Genomic DNA, 20,418 nt, shown 5'->3' with positions numbered 1-20,418 from the left:
TTCCACAAAGGAGGACTACTCTCAGTCACTTAATATTACCACACTACAGAATAAATTAGCTGAGGAAAACAGGTGTATTACATGACAACACTTGGTGTCTTAAAGCTAGTGATCACAGTGAAATAGACTGTTTAGTCTAAACATGTCATTTTAATTTCTCAGATCAACTTCAAAAGCAGTCTGCAAGAGCAGGCATTATACCCCAAATAGTAGTACTGCAAAGGTGACTGTGGCGTTGAAGCAAAGTTTCATCCAAAAACATGTCACAGTCAGGACACCAAAAAAATTTAGCGCGAGAAGCCATTGTAGCCCTCCAACCCAACAAAGATTGAAGTAGCCCAAGAATGGGGTGATGGGGTTTGAAATGGACCTTAGATTGCCTGCGTGGCAGAGACTCTACTGCCAAAATAAATTATTTGTAGTCACCCAAAACAATCACTTGCACAGAAGATTGAATTTGAACTGCAAGATTGGATCTACAAACAAACATTACTCTGAGGTCTCTTTTACTGGAGAAAACGTTTGACTTTCAGTTTACCATGAGCCGATGCTACTCCCAGACTCTGAGCAGTAATGAATAGTGAGGAGAGTTTGTGGCCTTACAGGTAGTGCTGCTGACTTTGAGACTGGGGAACCAGGTTCGAGCCTCGGCGTTGGCTCAGCATCCTGTTATCCTGGACAAATCACTTAGGCCCAGATATAGGTAAATCTGATTTACCGACTCTAGAATACCGAATTTTACCGATTCGGTATTCTAGATTCGGTAAATCAGATGTGGGTAAAAATTCGGTAATTTTTACCGAATCTGTATGATTCGGTAATTACCGAATCGGTATTTACTGATTCGGTAATTGCCATTGAGTCCTATGGGCCTACAGGCCCATAGGAATCAATGTCAATTACCGAATCGGTAAATACCGATTCAGTAAAATTACCGATTTTGCAAGGGTGATAGGGTGTCACTTTGACACCCTGTTGCACCCCTGATTTTGCCTTGTGTGCCATGAGACACACATACATGCCCTTAGGGCATGTCTGTGTGCCACATGGCACAGGTGTACATGCACAGATGTACATGTACACTGGAATTCGTTAATTACCATGTGATAGTATTACATGGTAAATAACGAATCGGTAATGGCCTGTGGCACTGTTTTCAGTGCCACCTACATCTATATTTATCGATTCGGTAAATTTACCGATTCGGTATTTTACAGAATCGCTAAATTTACCGAATCGGTTTATATACTGATTCTGTAAATTAAGCCTACCTACATGTCAAATCCCAAATACCGGTCGGTAACGGCCGAAATCGGCCGTTACTGACCGGTAATTGGCGACCTACATCGGGCCCCTAATCTCCCCAGTGCTTACCAAAAATAAATGTGTCCTTGTGTAATGTAACCGGTGCTCATGTAAAGCGCTCCAATACCTTCCAGTCGAGGTTGTGCTATATAAATCTGCAACAAAAAAAAGTAACGAAGGAGAGGGTGGTTAAACAGATGGACACTGAACAGTAACTCACGAAACAAAGCTGGTAAATCATCCCTTTGTAGGTGCAAGCAATGACTAACAACTGCAAATCCTGTATGTCTTTGTCAGTATACCAAAGTGAGGCGTGCACCAGTGTATGAGCCTGCATGTCAAGGCCCACCCACAAATGGAACAAATAAACACATTAACGTTTGGAAGGGACATTTAGAGACCTTCAGAAATAAGATATCCCATCAACAGTTCCCAAAACACAGCAAAACTGCCAAACAAAAAACACAAAAAATGAAATAAAAGACACTTTGATAAAGACCTTTAAGCATCAGGTGTAGGAAAAAAAACATTGGAGGTAAGTGGGAAACTTTTAAACAAACTTAAACTCATTAATCTCAAACGCAGAAGTTTAGAGTACCCAACAGGTGACAATTGTCATTCTTAGCCCAGTGCCTTAACAAGCCAGTACCTCCCCAGTAGAGAATAAGAACGAAAACACTCCAAACTGTGTGACAGATTAATCATTTCAATTTTTTTTTTTTTTTTGAAAATCTGTTTATTAGCATAGTAATTGGAGCAGTTACATACATATTCAGGCATAGCAATAATCAGAATTGCGCAATCATATGTCTGCTCAGTATTTACAGATGCTTATTACCATTGATTTTACAATTTCGTGCAGAACCATTGCAACTGAACAATTCCTTAACCTACCCACCCCCTCCCCCACCCGCAGATATCCCTCCCGGCACTCCACAAACATGCGCATAATTGCGATATTTACATCCTGGTCACTAGTCGCTCCGTATATTACAGTTCCTTGGCGTTCGATTTTTCCCACACACTTGGGCAGGCTGGGATAATCATTTCAATTTATATAGCAAGTGTCACCCCCCTCTTTCTCAAATTCATCAGTGCTAAGTACAAACCATCTTACCCAACCGAGCATATGCTCTTGGCACTAGTGGTAACTATCCTCGAGTCCCAAAGTGAGTCTTCATTAAACTAGGGTCACTTCTGGTTACCATCTTCCAGAGCCAGTCCTGGAAGAGGACTTCAAGAAATAAACCATAGCCTGGGGTTGTGTGCCTTCTGTTCAAACACAAAACTCTAATCCCTTCTAATCTCCCTCATGTTCATCTCCCCCTTTAACAACAACTCCTCCCTCACTGGTAATTGTGTGCTTTACCTGCATGTTGATCCTAATCTTATTTGCCCAAATTAGCATACACTGTTTTCATTTTGCTCTATATTCATGTTAGCCTTTCAAATGGAAAGAGCTTCAATTGAGGGCTACAGTGAACAACTTGATTATGTGTTGAGTTAATTTTTTGTGCTGACAATTTTCCGAAATGATTAATTAATTTCCTATTGCATCTTCAGTTTTTTTAATTACATATTGCCAACACAATGCTATTTCTTTACAAGAGTGTTTTAAAGAGTTTGTTGCCATATTTGCACCCTTGAGTGGGATAAAGTGAAACTATTATTAATTGACTCTATCAAAGGTTTTTCCTGACTCACGAAAGATTAAAGCCTGTCTTTATGTACACGTGTCATATTAAATAGAAAGTGAAAATCATCACTTCAGCCATGCCCTCAAATACACCAATACAAATGAATGGGGTTACCCTTGAAGCTGAAGGAACTGGGCATAGTGCGACACATACAAAAATTACAGAATAATCCGGGCAAGTTACATTAATTAACGTATCCTATCACAATACATTTACCAACCCAAAGGAAAGAAACAAAATTACAGCACAAAAAAGAAATGCAAAATGGATTAAAAAATAAATAATATTTGAAACAGAGCGTGTCAGTACAGCCTAACGAAGGGCAGCCGGCTCATCGTCTGAAGGTAAACTCTCCTATCACTCACATACTGAGTCTCCCAAGTGCCAGAAAGCAGCCTTAAGCGGATAAATCTTGGTCCTACAGACAACCAGAACTAATCTATTTGGTTAAAATTGGGAGAGTTCCTCGTAAATGACTCAATCGATCGGCTCACTGATGTTACTAAGTCTCCCTCTCAGCCGCAATCGGTTACCCTTAGGATCCATTCATCAGTCACCATACATGAGGTTGTATGACTCCGGGTTGCTCCCTTTTCATTGTTTACCTTATCCTGATGAAGACCCGTGTTTAAGGTCCTCAAGTGCCTTCTTTCCCATTTTTCGGGTTGCAACATCGACAAGTCTATGCTTCTACAGCCTGGATTGAATACACTGTCCACAGTGACGCAAAACTGACTGTACAATTACCCCTTTAGAGTGGAATAGAATCAAATTGTTGGATTGGATATACAGACAGGCTCTGTTTCAAATGATATTGATTATGTTATGTGTTTCCCCTTTTTCTTCTTTAATCTTCACACGCACACTTTTTCTGAGCACCTTGTGTAATTAATGGAGCTACCATTTGTGTGTGTGTGTGTGTATATATATATATATATATATATATATTATTCAGCTTTTCCCAAAGGGAAGGTTTTTCCTCGTGCACTCCCGTGTGTCAGGATCAAGAAACCACACCGGGTTTAAAGTTGATTAGCAATTTCTTTCTTTATTTTCAGCATCCAGCAAACCTAACGCGTTTCGGTCTCTACAGAGACCTTGCTCACAGGTTAGTATGTTGTGGGAACAGTTTGTATTAAGTAAACAAAAGAGAAAAGGGGTAGAACCCTATGTAGTTACATCACTTCCTGTTTGTACCATAGGTATTTCTGGGACATGTAGTTTTTGTTAATTAACGAAAAGCAGCAAACCGTGGATTTGCATCTATTAAAACAGAAATTAACACAAAGGTGACAACCCTGTCAGTGTTGATCATGATTACATTTTAGACATATTGAATTCATAACCTTCCTTAAACAAAATCATATTGGAGCCCTCAAGTGGGCAGACTCTATGTATATCAATGTCATTCTTCATATATACTCCTGAAGGGACGGTTGTTAAAATTAAATATAAATCATGCATATTCAGACATTTTTTTAACGATTACAGTTTTGGAAACAGAAACCATTTTGATCAGGCCCTCCAGTGGGCGAAAGCAATTGTGCATTTTAGTTCATACATCAACGCTTCACTGTGCACTTGGACTGCACATTTTTTTACATGTCCCGGATAGAGAACAAATTATATGTGAATTTAATGAATTAAAAAAAGAGAGAAAAAGAGTGTCAGCATCAGTTCCTGTCTGATAATTATATCAAAACCGCTTTACAGGTGGCAATGCAGTTCTTCATCCTGATTGTGCCCGAACGGGCTCAAAGTCCGAAAGTTCATGATATGTTTGGACTCCTTTTGCCTCAACACCAGTTCACGATCTCCACCTCTTCGATTCGGTCCAACACTTTCAATTCCATAGAAAGTTAGGGCTTTCCAGTCACCCTTATGTTCCTTTTCCATGTGTCTGGCCATGGCATTGCTGCGGTCGGAATTGATTGTCGCACGGACATGCTCCAAAATCCGGAGTTTCAGTTCTTTTTTGGTGCTTCCAATATATTTTTGGGAGCATGGGCACTCAAGGGCGTAAATAACAAACTGAGTTTTGCAATTAATTAATTGTTCAATTTTCCATGTTTTTTTGTTGGCCATTTTTATTTCTTTGGTTGTCTTTGCGATACAACATACTTTGCATCCTGAACATTTGTAAAATCCTTTCGGTCTATGCCAGGCTTCTGTTTTTTTTTGATCCTGAAAGTGGCTGTGAATCAGTTTGTCCTTTAAGTTCTTTGCCCTTCGATAGGTTACATTGGGGTGATCACCAACAATTTGAGATACCGTGGGGTCCATGTGGAGAATATGCCAGTTTTTTTTAAGAATCCTTGTAATTGCTTGGTTGGCCGTTGAGTGGGTGGTGATAAAGCGTATTTTGTCTGGTTCAACCTCTGTTGGTTTTTGTTTGTCCTTCAATAAATCAGTTCTATTGATCATAGTAGAACGATTAGAGGCAATTTGTATCCAGGTAGGATTATATTTTCTTTTTAAGAATCTGTTTTTTGCTGAATCTTGATGTTTTTTCCAGTCGTTTTCATTTGAACAAATTCTTTTAATCCGGAGGAACTCTCCATACGGGATGTTTTGTAAGAGGCTGGGTTGATGAAAACTTTGCGCATGTAGCACAGCATTTGTCGCTGTGCTTTTGCGGTGTAGTGTAGTATGTAATACGTTGTCTTTGACAAAGATCTCTGTGTCTAAAAACACGACCCTGGAGTCACTGATTGTATAGGTAAAGTGTAAACCAAAATTGGAATTGTTCAAAATTTTGAAATACGTTTCAAATTCCTCATTTGTTCCTTCCCAAATTAGTAGCAAATCGTCAATATATCTTAACCATGCTATGGTTTTTTGGACTGCTTGGTCATTTTCCGATCTCCATGCCCATGTCTTTTCCCATTGTCCCATTGTAAGGCAGGCATACGACGGGCTAAAAGAAAAGCCCATCGCTGTTTGTCTAAAAAAGAAATCAATAAGTGGTGGGAGGTTGCAGCCCTAAAAAAATATTTGGATGTGAAACGCATACCGCGTGAATTACGCATCAACCTTATGCCAAGCCACCAAGATACTAGTAATGAACTGTTAACAGAATGGGGTGAATTCATTTTGAAATCTTCACTAGGACTAATGGAGATTCTTGTAAAACATGTAGAAATAGCTTTGGAAAAAATTACTAAACAACTAAAAGATTTAGAAAAAGAACTAGCCACAATAGATTTAAACCCTGAAATGAAAAAATTCAAAGAGGACCTGGAAAAATTCATTGATAAACACGAGGAAAGTGTCAGAATCCGAAAACAAACCAAATTTCAAAGGGATAAGGAACACTATGAGGATGGACGTATTTTTACCTACGCCAAAAAATATGAAAGATTCAGAAATAGTGAATTTGGAAGTATGTCCTCTGTCTCATCCATTGTTTCAACAGAACCAAGCCTCAGTGGGGGGGAAGAAGAAGAACAAAGAGAAGCCAGAGTGAGGAATTCTTTTTTAGGCGATCTAAAACTGGCTTTCAACCAAAAGACTTGGGAAAAAACAATGGGTCCCCCCAGATACACAAACCCAAGAGGAAGAGGGAGGGGACGAGGACGAGGAAGCACACCCCAAAACAAACAAGGAGAGGGAAACGAAAATACGGCACAAGCTTCTGGCCCAGACCGCATAGGAACAATGACACGCAACATGAGGAAAAAATGGAATGTTTAAGCGAAAATGAAGAAGTCTTAGAAACGGATTTAAACATAACAAACATTGATACCACCGAACATGACACTTATCAGAATCAAGAATTACAAGTGATTAACTTGTCATCAAAACAACTAAATGACATGGAATTACAAGTCCTCAAACGTGGCATGAACTTCAGCCCCACCAGTGGAATGAATCTAGCCGAAACCAGAATAGATCTTTACAAGTTTATAAGAAAGATTAAACTGGCTAAACTATTTATCGACAAACCAAATATGGCTACCTACAGGAGAACAACTATACAACCAACTTCACAAACTCCCATTGAAGATGCTGAACATTTTGTCAATCTCATGGAACTAAGCCAAGCACCCCAGGAAGGAGGTGGACATGTACAAGCATATTGTGTGCAATTAGGAGCTGGAATCTCCAACATGAAACCCAAGTCCAGATTTTATCCACAACTACCGCCTGGAAACAAAATCGACTTCTTTCAGGAATGTGTTGTAAAAGATCTCTATCAACTAAATACACCATTCACCAAAGACAATTTATCTAGACAAGAACGTCAGGCCCTAAACTCACTACAACATGATGACACTATCGAAATCAAAATTGCTGATAAGGGTGGCAACGTCGTCATTCAGGACAAGGAGGCTTACATGCGGGAAGCCTATTCACAACTCCAAAACAAAGAATACTATGAACGATTGAAAACCAACCCTTTACCCAAACTGAAAGAAGAATTGGATACAAAATTAGACTCATGGTTCTCACAAAAACTACTGGATCTTGATGAATATAAATATTTACAAACCAAACATCCCAAAATGGCAACAATCTACTTCTTGCCGAAGATTCATAAACATGCCACTAGACCACCAGGCAGACCCATAATCTCTGCCAAAGGGGCATTATTGGAGCCCATTGCCAACTACATTGACGTATTTCTTTTACCCTATGTAAAGGGCCTAACATCCTACATAAAAGATACGGGCGACATGCTAAGAAGATTACAGGACACTCCATGGCAACCCACGTATAAATTAATCACAATGGACGTAATATCACTCTATTCCAACATTGAAAATAAAATCGGTATGGAAGCATGTAAAGCCTTCCTCAAGGACAGAAGCATACAACTCGCTGATCACAACAATATGTTGCTAGAGATGATTTCGATGTGCCTGGAGCAAAACATCTTCTTATTCGGAAATGAAATTTACCGACAAGCAAAAGGCACAGCGATGGGCTTTTCTTTTAGCCCGTCGTATGCCTGCCTTACAATGGGACAATGGGAAAAGACATGGGCATGGAGATCGGAAAATGACCAAGCAGTCCAAAAAACCATAGCATGGTTAAGATATATTGACGATTTGCTACTAATTTGGGAAGGAACAAATGAGGAATTTGAAACGTATTTCAAAATTTTGAACAATTCCAATTTTGGTTTACACTTTACCTATACAATCAGTGACTCCAGGGTCGTGTTTTTAGACACAGAGATCTTTGTCAAAGACAACGTATTACATACTACACTACACCGCAAAAGCACAGCGACAAATGCTGTGCTACATGCGCAAAGTTTTCATCAACCCAGCCTCTTACAAAACATCCCGTATGGAGAGTTCCTCCGGATTAAAAGAATTTGTTCAAATGAAAACGACTGGAAAAAACATCAAGATTCAGCAAAAAACTGATTCTTAAAAAGAAAATACAATCCTACCTGGATACAAATTGCCTCTAATCGTTCTACTATGATCAATAGAACTGATTTATTGAAGGACAAACAAAAACCAACAGAGGTTGAACCAGACAAAATACGCTTTATCACCACCCACTCAACGGCCAACCAAGCAATTACAAGGATTCTTAAAAAAAACTGGCATATTCTCCACATGGACCCCACGGTATCTCAAATTGTTGGTGATCACCCCAATGTAACCTATCGAAGGGAAAAGAACTTAAAGGACAAACTGATTCACAGCCACTTTCAGGATCAAAAAAAACCAGAAGCCTGGCATAGACCGAAAGGATTTTACAAATGTTCAGGATGCAAAGTATGTTGTATCGCAAAGACAACCAAAGAAATAAAAATGGCCAACAAAAAAACATGGAAAATTGAACAAATAATTAATTGCAAAACTCAGTTTGTTATTTACGCCCTTGAGTGCCCATGCTCCCAAAAATATATTGGAAGCATCAAAAAAGAACTGAAACTCCGGATTTTGGAGCATGTCCGTGCGACAATCAATTCCGACCGCAGCAATGCCATGGCCAGACACATGGAAAAGGAACATAAGGGTGACTGGAAAGCCCTAACTTTCTATGGAATTGAAAGTGTTGGACCGAATCGAAGAGGTGGAGATCGTGAACTGGTGTTGAGGCAAAAGGAGTCCAAACATATCATGAACTTTCGGACTTTGAGCCCGTTCGGGCACAATCAGGATGAAGAACTGCATTGCCACCTGTAAAGCGGTTTTGATATAATTATCAGACAGGAACTGATGCTGACACTCTTTTTCTCTCTTTTTTTAATTCATTAAATTCACATATAATTTGTTCTCTATCCGGGACATGTAAAAAAATGTGCAGTCCAAGTGCACAGTGAAGCGTTGATGTATGAACTAAAATGCACAATTGCTTTCGCCCACTGGAGGGCCTGATCAAAATGGTTTCTGTTTCCAAAACTGTAATCGTTAAAAAAATGTCTGAATATGCATGATTTATATTTAATTTTAACAACCGTCCCTTCAGGAGTATATATGAAGAATGACATTGATATACATAGAGTCTGCCCACTTGAGGGCTCCAATATGATTTTGTTTAAGGAAGGTTATGAATTCAATATGTCTAAAATGTAATCATGATCAACACTGACAGGGTTGTCACCTTTGTGTTAATTTCTGTTTTAATAGATGCAAATCCACGGTTTGCTGCTTTTCGTTAATTAACAAAAACTACATGTCCCAGAAATACCTATGGTACAAACAGGAAGTGATGTAACTACATAGGGTTCTACCCCTTTTCTCTTTTGTTTACTTAATACAAACTGTTCCCACAACATACTAACCTGTGAGCAAGGTCTCTGTAGAGACCGAAACGCGTTAGGTTTGCTGGATGCTGAAAATAAAGAAAGAAATTGCTAATCAACTTTAAACCCGGTGTGGTTTCTTGATCCTGACACACGGGAGTGCACAAGGAAAAACTTTCCCTTTGGGAAAAGCTGAATAATTTGTTCACAGCGGGTCCTGCTGCGCCTCGCGTGCACCGCCATAGAGCGCCCGAGAGCCTCCGCATCTGGGCCAGACGGAATCGATATATATATATATATATATATATATATATATATATATATATATATATATATATATATATTGTATTCCAAGTTGCTCTTGCTGCAAAGAAGCACTCCACAGCAGTAGGTATGCACGCATCCCTTTAATTGTTTCTTGAAGGTCACATTGCATCCGTAAATCACAGCCTTTCACCAACGCGTTTCAGAGCCGTCCGCTCTTTCTTCAGGGTGTGGTGGCTAATTGCAATCATTTCCGGCTTGCCTTACAGTCCTTTTCATGTGTCTCTGATTGGTCATGAAGCGCTTAGTAGCGTCATGCAGTATGGGACTTGTAGTTTTATTTTTAGCCAATGTTAACTCACAGTGGAGGTCGCAGATTTGCCATCAATTTTTAAAAAGGGTCCTAATGATTAGTGGATTCATCAGGATTTGAAGGCACTCCAGTGTGCCCCGGTATGCTCTGTTCCCTTCCCAGTGTAAAGAACCTGCTGCGCCGTTTTCTCAGCAGGCAAGGTTCCTGCTGACACAGTCCCATTCCTCCAAACTCCTTCCTACTTGATTGGGCGGTGCTCCTTTCGCGACCGAAGCCGTCGCGTTAATTTTGTATTCCAAGTTGCTCTTGCTGCAAAGAAGCACTCCACAGCAGTAGGTATGCACGCATCCCTTTAATTGTTTCTTGAAGGTCACATTGCATCCGTAAATCACAGCCTTTCACCAACGCGTTTCAGAGCCGTCCGCTCTTTCTTCAGGGTGTGGTGGCTAATTGCAATCATTTCCGGCTTGCCTTACAGTCCTTTTCATGTGTCTCTGATTGGTCATGAAGCGCTTAGTAGCGTCATGCAGTATGGGACTTGTAGTTTTATTTTTAGCCAATGTTAACTCACAGTGGAGGTCGCAGATTTGCCATCAATTTTTAAAAAGGGTCCTAATGATTAGTGGATTCATCAGGATTTGAAGGCACTCCAGTGTGCCCCGGTATGCTCTGTTCCCTTCCCAGTGTAAAAAACCTGCTGCGCCGTTTTCTCAGCAGGCAAAGTTCCTGCTGACACAGTCCCATTCCTCCAAACTCCTTCCTACTTGATTGGGCGGTGCTCCTGGTGAAAGGCTGTGATTTACGGATGCAATGTGACCTTCAAGAAACAATTAAAGGGATGCGTGCATACCTACTGCTGTGGAGTGCTTCTTTGCAATCCATTTTGCATTTTTTTCTGTGATGTAATTCTGTGTCACTGCTTCCCTTCTGAGAAATTAGATTTATCTCTTTTCTGTGAATTTGTGTAATTGTCTTGTGATAGGATATGCTAATTAAGTTAACTTGTCCTGATTGTCGGGTAGGACCAGTTTTTCTACGTAATGCCCTCAAATACAGCCTGCTTGAGAATGGTGGACAACGTATTGGACAACATTAGATTAACATGAAATAGAAAATAATTTGGGCTAATAGCTTAGCAGCCTGGATCCACCTAGACATTACCCAAAGGTCAAGAATAACCCGACCTTCTTCAACTGGAAAAGGTAGGATCATGCAGAGGATCTGCTGTTTAAAGATATCCACAGCACCCTGACAGAATCGTCCCAACCTTTATGTGCATTTCTGATTGATTTACATTTTTCCTTAAATGTTATTGCCATATTTCCATACAAACTCCATAACCTGGCTGACTGGCAATGAGCATATGTAAGGTTGAGAGAAAGATCATTCATTTAATGTGGTACTTGAATGAATAGATTCAGGCAAACCAGAGTTCAGAGGAAGGGTTAGGTATTTGTAGGACACATCAAGTGAAGGGGCTAAATTTATATGATAAGTGTGTTTGCCTGTTTTACTACTCATGATTCTGCCTTATGATTGGATTGTGACATGAAAGATAAATATTCATATCAGTCAATGACAGAAGGATCAACAAAGTATCCTTACTTCAATGGGAGCCTAAACAATCCTATGTTTTTTATGTCACAGTTGTGTGTAGGGAGATGTTTTCAAAAGTCTGTTGATAGTATTCAGGAAGGTATTGTGAAGCCAGGATTCAAATGTTATATGTTAGGGTAGAGTGGTAATGCTGTTTTTTTTGTTACGGATGAGTAACAAATTCACAAGACAGTGATATGAAATGTATGTACGGGTCATCATTTCTTTGCTTTGAATCTTTTCTATGGTGCATCAGATAATACTAGGGCTTTGTTCAGATTGTAGATATCTTGTGGAGTGACCCGATGCCACAAGATGGCTGTAAATCCAACACAGTTCGGGGAGGAGGCTGTTACTTTGGACCTGATGTGACGGAGAAGATTTTAAGGAAGTACGGTTTACAGCTCCTCATCCGATCCCATGAGTGCAAGCAGGAAGGATATGAGTTCTGCCATAATAGAAAGGTATATTTTTGCACTTGTATGGCACACTGTCATTTTATAGGATATTTCGGTACATTACAAAGGTATACTAGAGGAGCTGTTCTGAGTTAGTGTGGACCTCACAGAGAAAATGTTGATTTTAAGAGAATTATGATCTAGGTTTGAAGCAGCATACTTACATAAAAATACTGATGTTGTTATTACAGGTGATATGAAATATGAATCTAGGGGCAGATGGACAACTCATTTTGCTGGTTGCAAACGGCCCAATGGGCCTTGTTTGTGACTGGTGAAATGCATTTTCCTATGTATCAACCGTATTTTGCAAGTGGGTAACCTATTACCATTTTGCAAAATGGGGTTTGCGAGTCGCTATTAGGAAGGGACGCGTAAAGGGCTCCTTTTCAGTGTATGTATGAATTTTTTGCGACTGGTAATACGGTCACAAAACATTCGCAGATTACCACCAATTTCAAATTGGTGGAAAGCCATTTGCAAACAGGAACGGGTCCCCAAGGGACCCCTTCCCCTGCGTGGATGAGGAACCCCAACATTTTTCCAGAGAAGGCAGCGGTCCCACAGACAACTGCCCACTGTAAAAAAATGAAAAGAAAACGAACTGCATTAAAAAAACTGTTTTATTTAAAAAGTAGTCATATACATGGTGGTCAATTGTTCTTTTTGCATTTGTCACCCCGAGCATTCCTAGACGTGGGTCCCTTCCTCTCCATGCCACTGGAGTCAAGATATCCTGCTGATGAGGGTTGAAAGCCCGAAACCGGTCCTAGGATGCTTGTTTTCAGTCCAGGGAGGACCTGGCCTGGCAGTTCGGGCTGGACTGTTCCCATTGGGTTCAGGGTCAAGACTGATTTGCATATGGCTGGGTCCAAACTGGAATGGAATGATGACCAAAAAAAACGATGGATTTAGGCCCAGATCTCTGTACTGGGGTGAATGTATGACATTGTTCTGCATTCTGTCCATCAATTGCTCATTTTGCATTCGTCACCCCGAGTGGGACGGGTATGCCCAGACGTGGGTCCCGTGCTCTCCATGCCACTGGAGTCAAGCTATCCTGGCTGATGAGGGCTGAAAGCCCAAAACCGGTCCTCGGATGCTTGTTTACAGTCCAGGGAGGACCTGGCCTGGTAGTTCAGGCTGGACTGTTCCCATTGGACACAGGGTCAAGACTGATTTGCATATGGCTGGGTCCAAACTGGAATGGAATGATGACCAAAAAAAACGATGGATTTAGGCCCAGATCTCTGTACTGGGGTGAATGTATGACATTGTTCTGCATCTGTCCATCAATTGTTCTATTTGCATTTGTCACCCCAGCAGGCCACCATCTCTGTGAGTGCCGGCCATTCCGAATGGGTTGAAATTGCAACCTACTGCATTAATATAAATGAATGCGGCAGGTCCCCTGCAACCCATTTGGGAATCGCAAATGGTGTTTGCGACACTGTTATACATCAGGTTTTGCAATTTGCGAGTCGCAAAACCTAACAGTCATACTTGTAGCCCCTCATGTGTCCCTATTTTTACTTTACTCAAGTCTTGAATATAGGTATGGCGCAGACTCTCTATTTCCTCTACTGTAAAAACATTAGCTTCCTCAAAGTGTATTTGGCTATGGAAGAATATCTTGTCCAGTGGAGGTATGGTCTAGCTCCTAATTTAGCACATTTGAGAGGTTAGTGGTTTGCCTATTGTGGACTCATTGGTAACGTCCTTCAGTCCCTCTCCTTCAAATGTACATTTATAATATGAACAAAATGGAGATTATTCAACAATAACCGTAACAATTCTATGCAACCTACGGAGCACGCTTCACCTTCATATTATAAATCTCTTTTTCTTCACAATTCTTTTCAAAGGTACTGACAATCTTTTCAGCCTCAAATTATTATGAAGTTGGAAGTAACCGAGGTGCCTATCTCAAGCTGGGACCAGACCTCATCCCTCACTTTGTGCAGTATCAAGCCGGCAAAACTACAAACACACTAACAATGAAACAACGGTAAGACCTTCCAGTTTGTCAATATGCCTGAGAGGCAGAAATCGTACCCACAGTGTTTCTCAGAAGGCAGCGTCCAAGCATAGTGGGTGTTGCCGGACTGTATCAGAATTTCAGCTGTTGGCTCAGGACAAGTGACATTTTGCTGCCTTTCCTCTATGGGCTCACATTCAACGCCCTTCTGATTCGCCGGGCAGCCTCTAAGTATACCTCCATACATTACGTTGTTTTAACTGCCTAATTTTAAAAACTATATGTAAACTTGTAACTTTCAAACATTGGGCACATTTTTCTACTATCCAGGGAAAAACACTCCAGATGTATTATTTACACCCTCTATTTCAATTATGCTATTTATTCGAAAAGGTCTCCCTACCTTTTTTTTTGGTACATATTTTTATTAGCATTTTAATCAAACACAACACAACACAGTGGGGTATCGCTGGTATGCTGATGCTTGAGTAACAACAGTACACATTGCTATAGAGTGACCAGAGATATAGGTTCTGACAGATCAAACGTAGTAAAGGGAAGCCGCAGGGGGGCCCTCAGAGAACAGAACCCATATGCGTGGCAGTGCATTAAATCATATATAGCCCAGCAATCTGGGCCCCCACATATCCATTCACACATCCGTACCCTTCCGGGAGCCCTGAGCCAGTCACATCATCCCACTTCGAACAAATCAAGAAGACTCCCCTCGGTCTAGGACCACTCCCCGCATCTCGGGAGCTGGGAAGTGAGCCCCCGAGAGGGGTTTGTCCTTCACAATTCGTACACTAGGGCTCAGCCTGGGGCAAGCCATCAAGATAGCATCCCAAGTGGTTAAGATTGGTACATTCCGTACACCCCCTATTCTCTTCCTTCCAGATCACCTCCCTCTCGCACTATGCCCATTTGATCAACTGTAATCCCCATCTACACACACCAGGGCCACAGGTACATTTCTAGTTCATTATCAGGTATCTACAGGCAAGAATAAGTGTCAAGTTTGTGAATCTATCTGTCACCTTTTGAGCTGAACTCTGATCATGTAGGTGCAACAAACAGTTGAGGAGTGGGTTCAAAGCTCCGAACCATAGCCCGGAAAAAGACCTAGAGGACGGTGGTCCAGTATGGGAGCACCACCAGACCGGACCACACCATGTGGAAAAAGTTTTAAAAATCTGCATGGGACCTAGGAAAAGGATGACGCAGCACCAGGGAACATGGTATATATTCACCCAGGTTGGGGTCGCCCCTGTGTTGAATAGTAGAACTGAATTAGCTTGAAACATAATTTTCTAGATTACCTGGTGTTAGCTCCACCATCTTTTTCTAAGCTGAGTCAGACAGCAGTGTCCCCAAGTCCTCTTGCCATCATTGATGGAGATGTGCTAAGTCCAGCTCCGCCCCCTTCAACAGCGTCCTGTGTAACAACGTGATCATGCTTGGCCGGCCCATGAGAAGAAAAATGTAACACAAAATGTGTGTTCTGGTGGTGTCGCAGCACCTTGGTCCTATCTTTCATGCACCCCATGCAATAGAGCTCCATGAAGCAGAAAGTGCCCCACAAGGAGGTTATGAGTCCCCTTTAGTTCCCAGGAAAGGACACGCATGACTCCCCCCACAAATAAATCATCCATTATAGTGATCCCTGACTTTGTCCACCAGTGGTACCCCTGCCAACCACCCGAGCATCGGCGAACCAGCAATGACAGAAAAGGTCTCACTACCTCTATCACTCTTTCATCAAGTATGTCTCTGTTCCTCAGTAGGTGCCCCAGGGGCACAACAGGCATGTATGCTCAATTTCTGCACACTTATCATTACAGAGGGGCTACAGACAATAGCATGGACCATTTTATAATATAGATCATGCCAACACAAATGTATCACTGGCATGATCCCAATGGGGTGTTCCCTGATTTGGTGGGAGTCAGGAAAGGGCCTTGTCCTATTCCCATGGTCTCCCTGTTATCTTATTGCACTTTCAAGGTCTGACCAGTCTCTCACTTTCATTTCTCCCCTTTCCTGTGCCGTTTGTGGCATGTAAATATTTGTCCCATCCACTCCATTTGCTCTCTTGCTGGGGGTATTTAAGAAGTCTCACTCTCAGCCGTTTCCACCCAACCCTAATTTCTCCAGTTCTCTCTCTTGGGAGCCTCTGTGTTTTGTATAGTTGCACTATTTCTCTTCAGACAATTTAAATAAATGGTCTGTTCATAAAACCCATTCTTTCATCGCCTTGTTCCCTGCTCCTTCCTGTTTTCAAATTTCTCTCCTATTGCTACATGTTCTTTTCTTTGTATCCTTGCCCAATGGCCTTCACTGCTTCACCATCACCACGTCCACCACCACGTCCACCACCACCACCACATCCACCTCCACCATCACCACATCCACCTCCACCACCACCACATCCACCACCACCACATTCACCACCACCCATAATGGGTAAAGTGTCACTGGGGGGCAGGGGTAATAGGAGTGTCCACCCCGGCTGTACATGGACATTTAAAGATGCATTGGGTGCAAGAAGACGGGAATAGGGGCTAGAAGTATTACATCAGACCCAAGATACATTTTGAAGAGGCGCAATGTCACAGGGGCTCCTGTAAAAGCACTAGCAACATCTCTGCCTCACAGTGGCATAACTGCACGAGCCACTCACTCAAAACAAGCATTGGCATAGCCAATAGGTCTTGCCTTTGGGACCTTATAAGTGTTTAGCCATGCAACACTTGATGTTGCTGCACCAAGGATATTGTGCTAGATAACTAAACACTTATAAGGTCCCAAAGGCAAGACCTATTGGCTATGCCAATGCTTGTTATCACATGTCACCCAGAGTAGTGCATTGTGGTGTCCAGCAGGACTCAGCATTAAGCCTAATTTTCTTTAGCATCTACATGATCCCACCAGCACCAATAGCTCTAAGGAGGGGCCTGAACATTGTTTCATATGCAGATGGTGCACAGCTAGTGCTGGCATTCCAACAGCTTGATGACACTGTGGTAGGGGATTTCCAGGGTTGTCTTACTGTTGATGTACAACAGCTGCCTACAACTTAACTTTGACAAATCAGAAATGTTAGTGTTTGACACTTTCCCCCCAGTTGATGCTACAAGACCCGCTCATCTGATCTGGGCAAAGCCCCCACCCCGCAACAGTTGCTGGGAATCTAGGCATGTTATTAGAGACAGCCTTGTCTTTTAGGCTCAGGTGCAGGCCATTGCTGCTACCTGTTGTGAGTTTTTAAAATCTTTAAGAACGTTTCTAGAATATCTTCCTTCAGCCACCCGGAAAGATATTTTACATGCATTAATCACTTCCAGATTCGATAATGCCAATGTACTAAATCTTGGATAAAGCAATGTACTAAATCTTGGAATCTCTTGGGTTCTGCTAAATGAGCTTCAGCGAGTCCAGTTTGAACAGAGAAAACTTAAATGCCTGTGATAGCCAATTCCTGCATATCAGTGCCCACTAATAACAGTATGCTAGGCGAGCCCATAAAAGAAAAGCTTTTAATTTATATCAATGCATGAATATAAAATAGAGAAATTATAAACACCAAAATGTATGTTTAGCTTAGTAAAAAAGATGCAAAAATGCATGTAGAGTTTGCTTTTTCTAGTTTTCTTTTCAAATGCCAAGACTTGTTGAATGTGTTTTAAAGTAGGAATGCTAAACTTGGTATTGGCCATTCAAATGTTAAATGTTAAATGTTGTATACTTGTAAAGCGCACAGCTGCCCCAGCAAAGGGGCGTCCCGGCGCTGTATACCGCTGGGGAACCCGTCCTGGCTTTCCCTGTGGGAGGGTCCCTACTGGTAATCCCCAAGGTGGAGCCAGGCATCCCCGGCGTTGATGGGGCCGTTGTGGAGATTAGGCAAGCTAATGCCCAGAGTTGCCGAGTGGGACCCCAGGTTAGAGTAGGCACCGAGGCGAGAATTGTCGAGTCCGCTGACCCTGGTCCACGACCCTACCACGCCGGGAATTGAACCCTGGTCCCGGGCCGACTTCTGCTCTCGGGTCTGCCGCCTCTAACCAGTGAGCCACACCACTCCACTCATTTAACAAGTCAACGCGATCCAGAAGTTACAGTCTGAATTCGCTTTAACGAAACCATTCTACCTCCTCACAGTGCTTTGTAAGGAGATAGTCAATGCCTAGGTGGCATTTGATGTGCATGGAGTGCTGTGGTAAGCCAGCGTGTCATAGCAGGCCGTTTTGGGACCAATGCAGGGATGCACACCAAAAGGCGACGTGGCCCAAGTTGACAAATTATGATTCAGAAGTTTTCATAATACACTGGTTTGATATTTGAATCAAACACTTTTGGGAAACTTTGTGGAAACTGGCATATTTTAAGGTACATTGGGCCAGTAACACTGTACCCACTGTGGACGCAACGTGTCAGCCTAACACCAACTTGACATCACCCCGGACCCAGATACTGAACCATCTGTGACATGTCCGCAAGCTGTGCAGTTGCGTCCATCTCACTACTCTTAGTGACACAAGCCTGCCTAGGTGAAATGTCAAAATGCAGAAACAGTTTCAGAGCACCTATCCAAACCTTGGGCAAAGCACTAACCCTTCCCATATAAGGCACTCTCTACAACCATATGTTCTGCAAACTACACATGCAAGCAGCAGTTTATTCCATAGGCTGTCTGGACAATTACACTGGCAAATTGTAGATTCCACAAATCAAACAAGGTAACTATGCATGCTAGATCATGAGCACACCAGTAAAACCACTAATCTCACTCCAAAGCACAAATTGGACAGAAGTAAATAGTGGCAGTACATACTATATAGACACCATTATCGATATCAGCACCAAAGGTGGCCATTAGTTTAGTGTAAATACACAAGGAGTTTTTTTTAGCTCTTATGTTGTCAGTAGTGCCTTGAGGCAGCAGTAGAGCACATAGAATAGTGCACAAGCGATCATCATCAAATGTGTGCTGATCTGTTTGCATTGGTGACTGCATGTCTCGTGGTCTGTTTGCATGGTTGCCTTGTCTGTCCAATGTTCTGTGTGGGTGAACATCTGTAGTAAGGTAGACCTGTCTGAGCATGGATGTCCGTAGACATGCTGCCCTGTCTGATTAAACCCATATCTTTTGACTGGGTTTGAGTGTTTGATTGATTCAGATGCTCCGTCCATCACCACCCCCTTTTGTACCGCTGTCTGCATGCGGGCATTAATGTGAGATCTATATCAGTGTGTGCGCGTATGCTGGGTTTCTGTGCGCGCACGTCCTCGATACAAAAGTCAGACTCCGGACTTTGCCAATATTCTGTTGCAGAGTCAGCCGAGTGGAAGAGTCGGCCTTGAGAGCCCTGAGGGAGCAGCTGTCTGGGCATAAGTCAGACCTCATCAGAGAGTTCATGCGGTATGACAAGGATCAGACAGGTAAGGCTGAACATCTTGAAGCACGGAGGTTGCTAAGAACTATTGTTACATTCCTATCATAACATTACTAATTGAAACAATCCACTGTAAATGCCACACTTCTCTTGACACTGTAGTGAGGTCACATTTCTGAAGCCTTCTCACTGCCAGAGATCCCAGTGCTGCTAATGTGAAATTAGGATTGTCTACTTGAATGCAGGCCACAGGAGGTTAAGCTAATCCTTGATTTAAATGAATGATGGTTAAGTGGCCTGGTGAGTGGGTTTAGTTCTTTAAATGGGCCATCTGGTGTATGTTGACAAAATAGATCTCAAAACCCAAGCAGACGTCATCAAATGGAGCAACATTCTCGATTGTTGGTATTTTTTAATGATGATGGGGAGGGTAGAAAGATTTGATTATTGAAGCTGTAAGATGAGCTTTGGACTCACACAGCTGTATTGTCACCACCGTCCTTGTGAAAATGTAATGGTCTCATTTTGAGTGAGTAACACACGCATCTTCACTTAATAGGCCTCTTGTCCAATGAGTGCTGAGGTCTCTCATGGGATTTTCAGCCGCATCGTTGAGACTCAAAATGAGCACTGTCTAGTGTTGTAGTCTCCACATTGTTTCTCACTGTAGTCTAAGCGTGGCGTCTGGGGTTTAAACTGGTAAAACTA

At 42.0% G+C, this 20,418-nt stretch overlaps 1 protein-coding gene across 1 annotated transcript in view; it reads left to right on the top strand.

Moving 5' to 3' along the window:
• PPEF2 (protein phosphatase with EF-hand domain 2) overlaps positions 1–20,418 on the top strand; it is a 141,282-nt gene that overhangs the window by 71,608 nt on the left and 49,256 nt on the right. The window contains exons 12-14 of the mRNA XM_086949276.1: positions 12,163–12,348; positions 14,208–14,350; positions 19,650–19,756. Of these exons, the coding sequence (XP_086805402.1) occupies positions 12,163–12,348; positions 14,208–14,350; positions 19,650–19,756 (436 nt within the window). The remainder of the gene's footprint in view (positions 1–12,162; positions 12,349–14,207; positions 14,351–19,649; positions 19,757–20,418) is intronic.

This window comes from Lissotriton vulgaris, unplaced genomic scaffold (assembly GCF_964263255.1).
Source record: "Lissotriton vulgaris unplaced genomic scaffold, aLisVul1.2 SCAFFOLD_1644, whole genome shotgun sequence".
Lineage (NCBI taxonomy): Eukaryota > Metazoa > Chordata > Amphibia > Caudata > Salamandridae > Lissotriton > Lissotriton vulgaris.
This window is presented reverse-complemented; position numbering and strand designations above follow the sequence as displayed.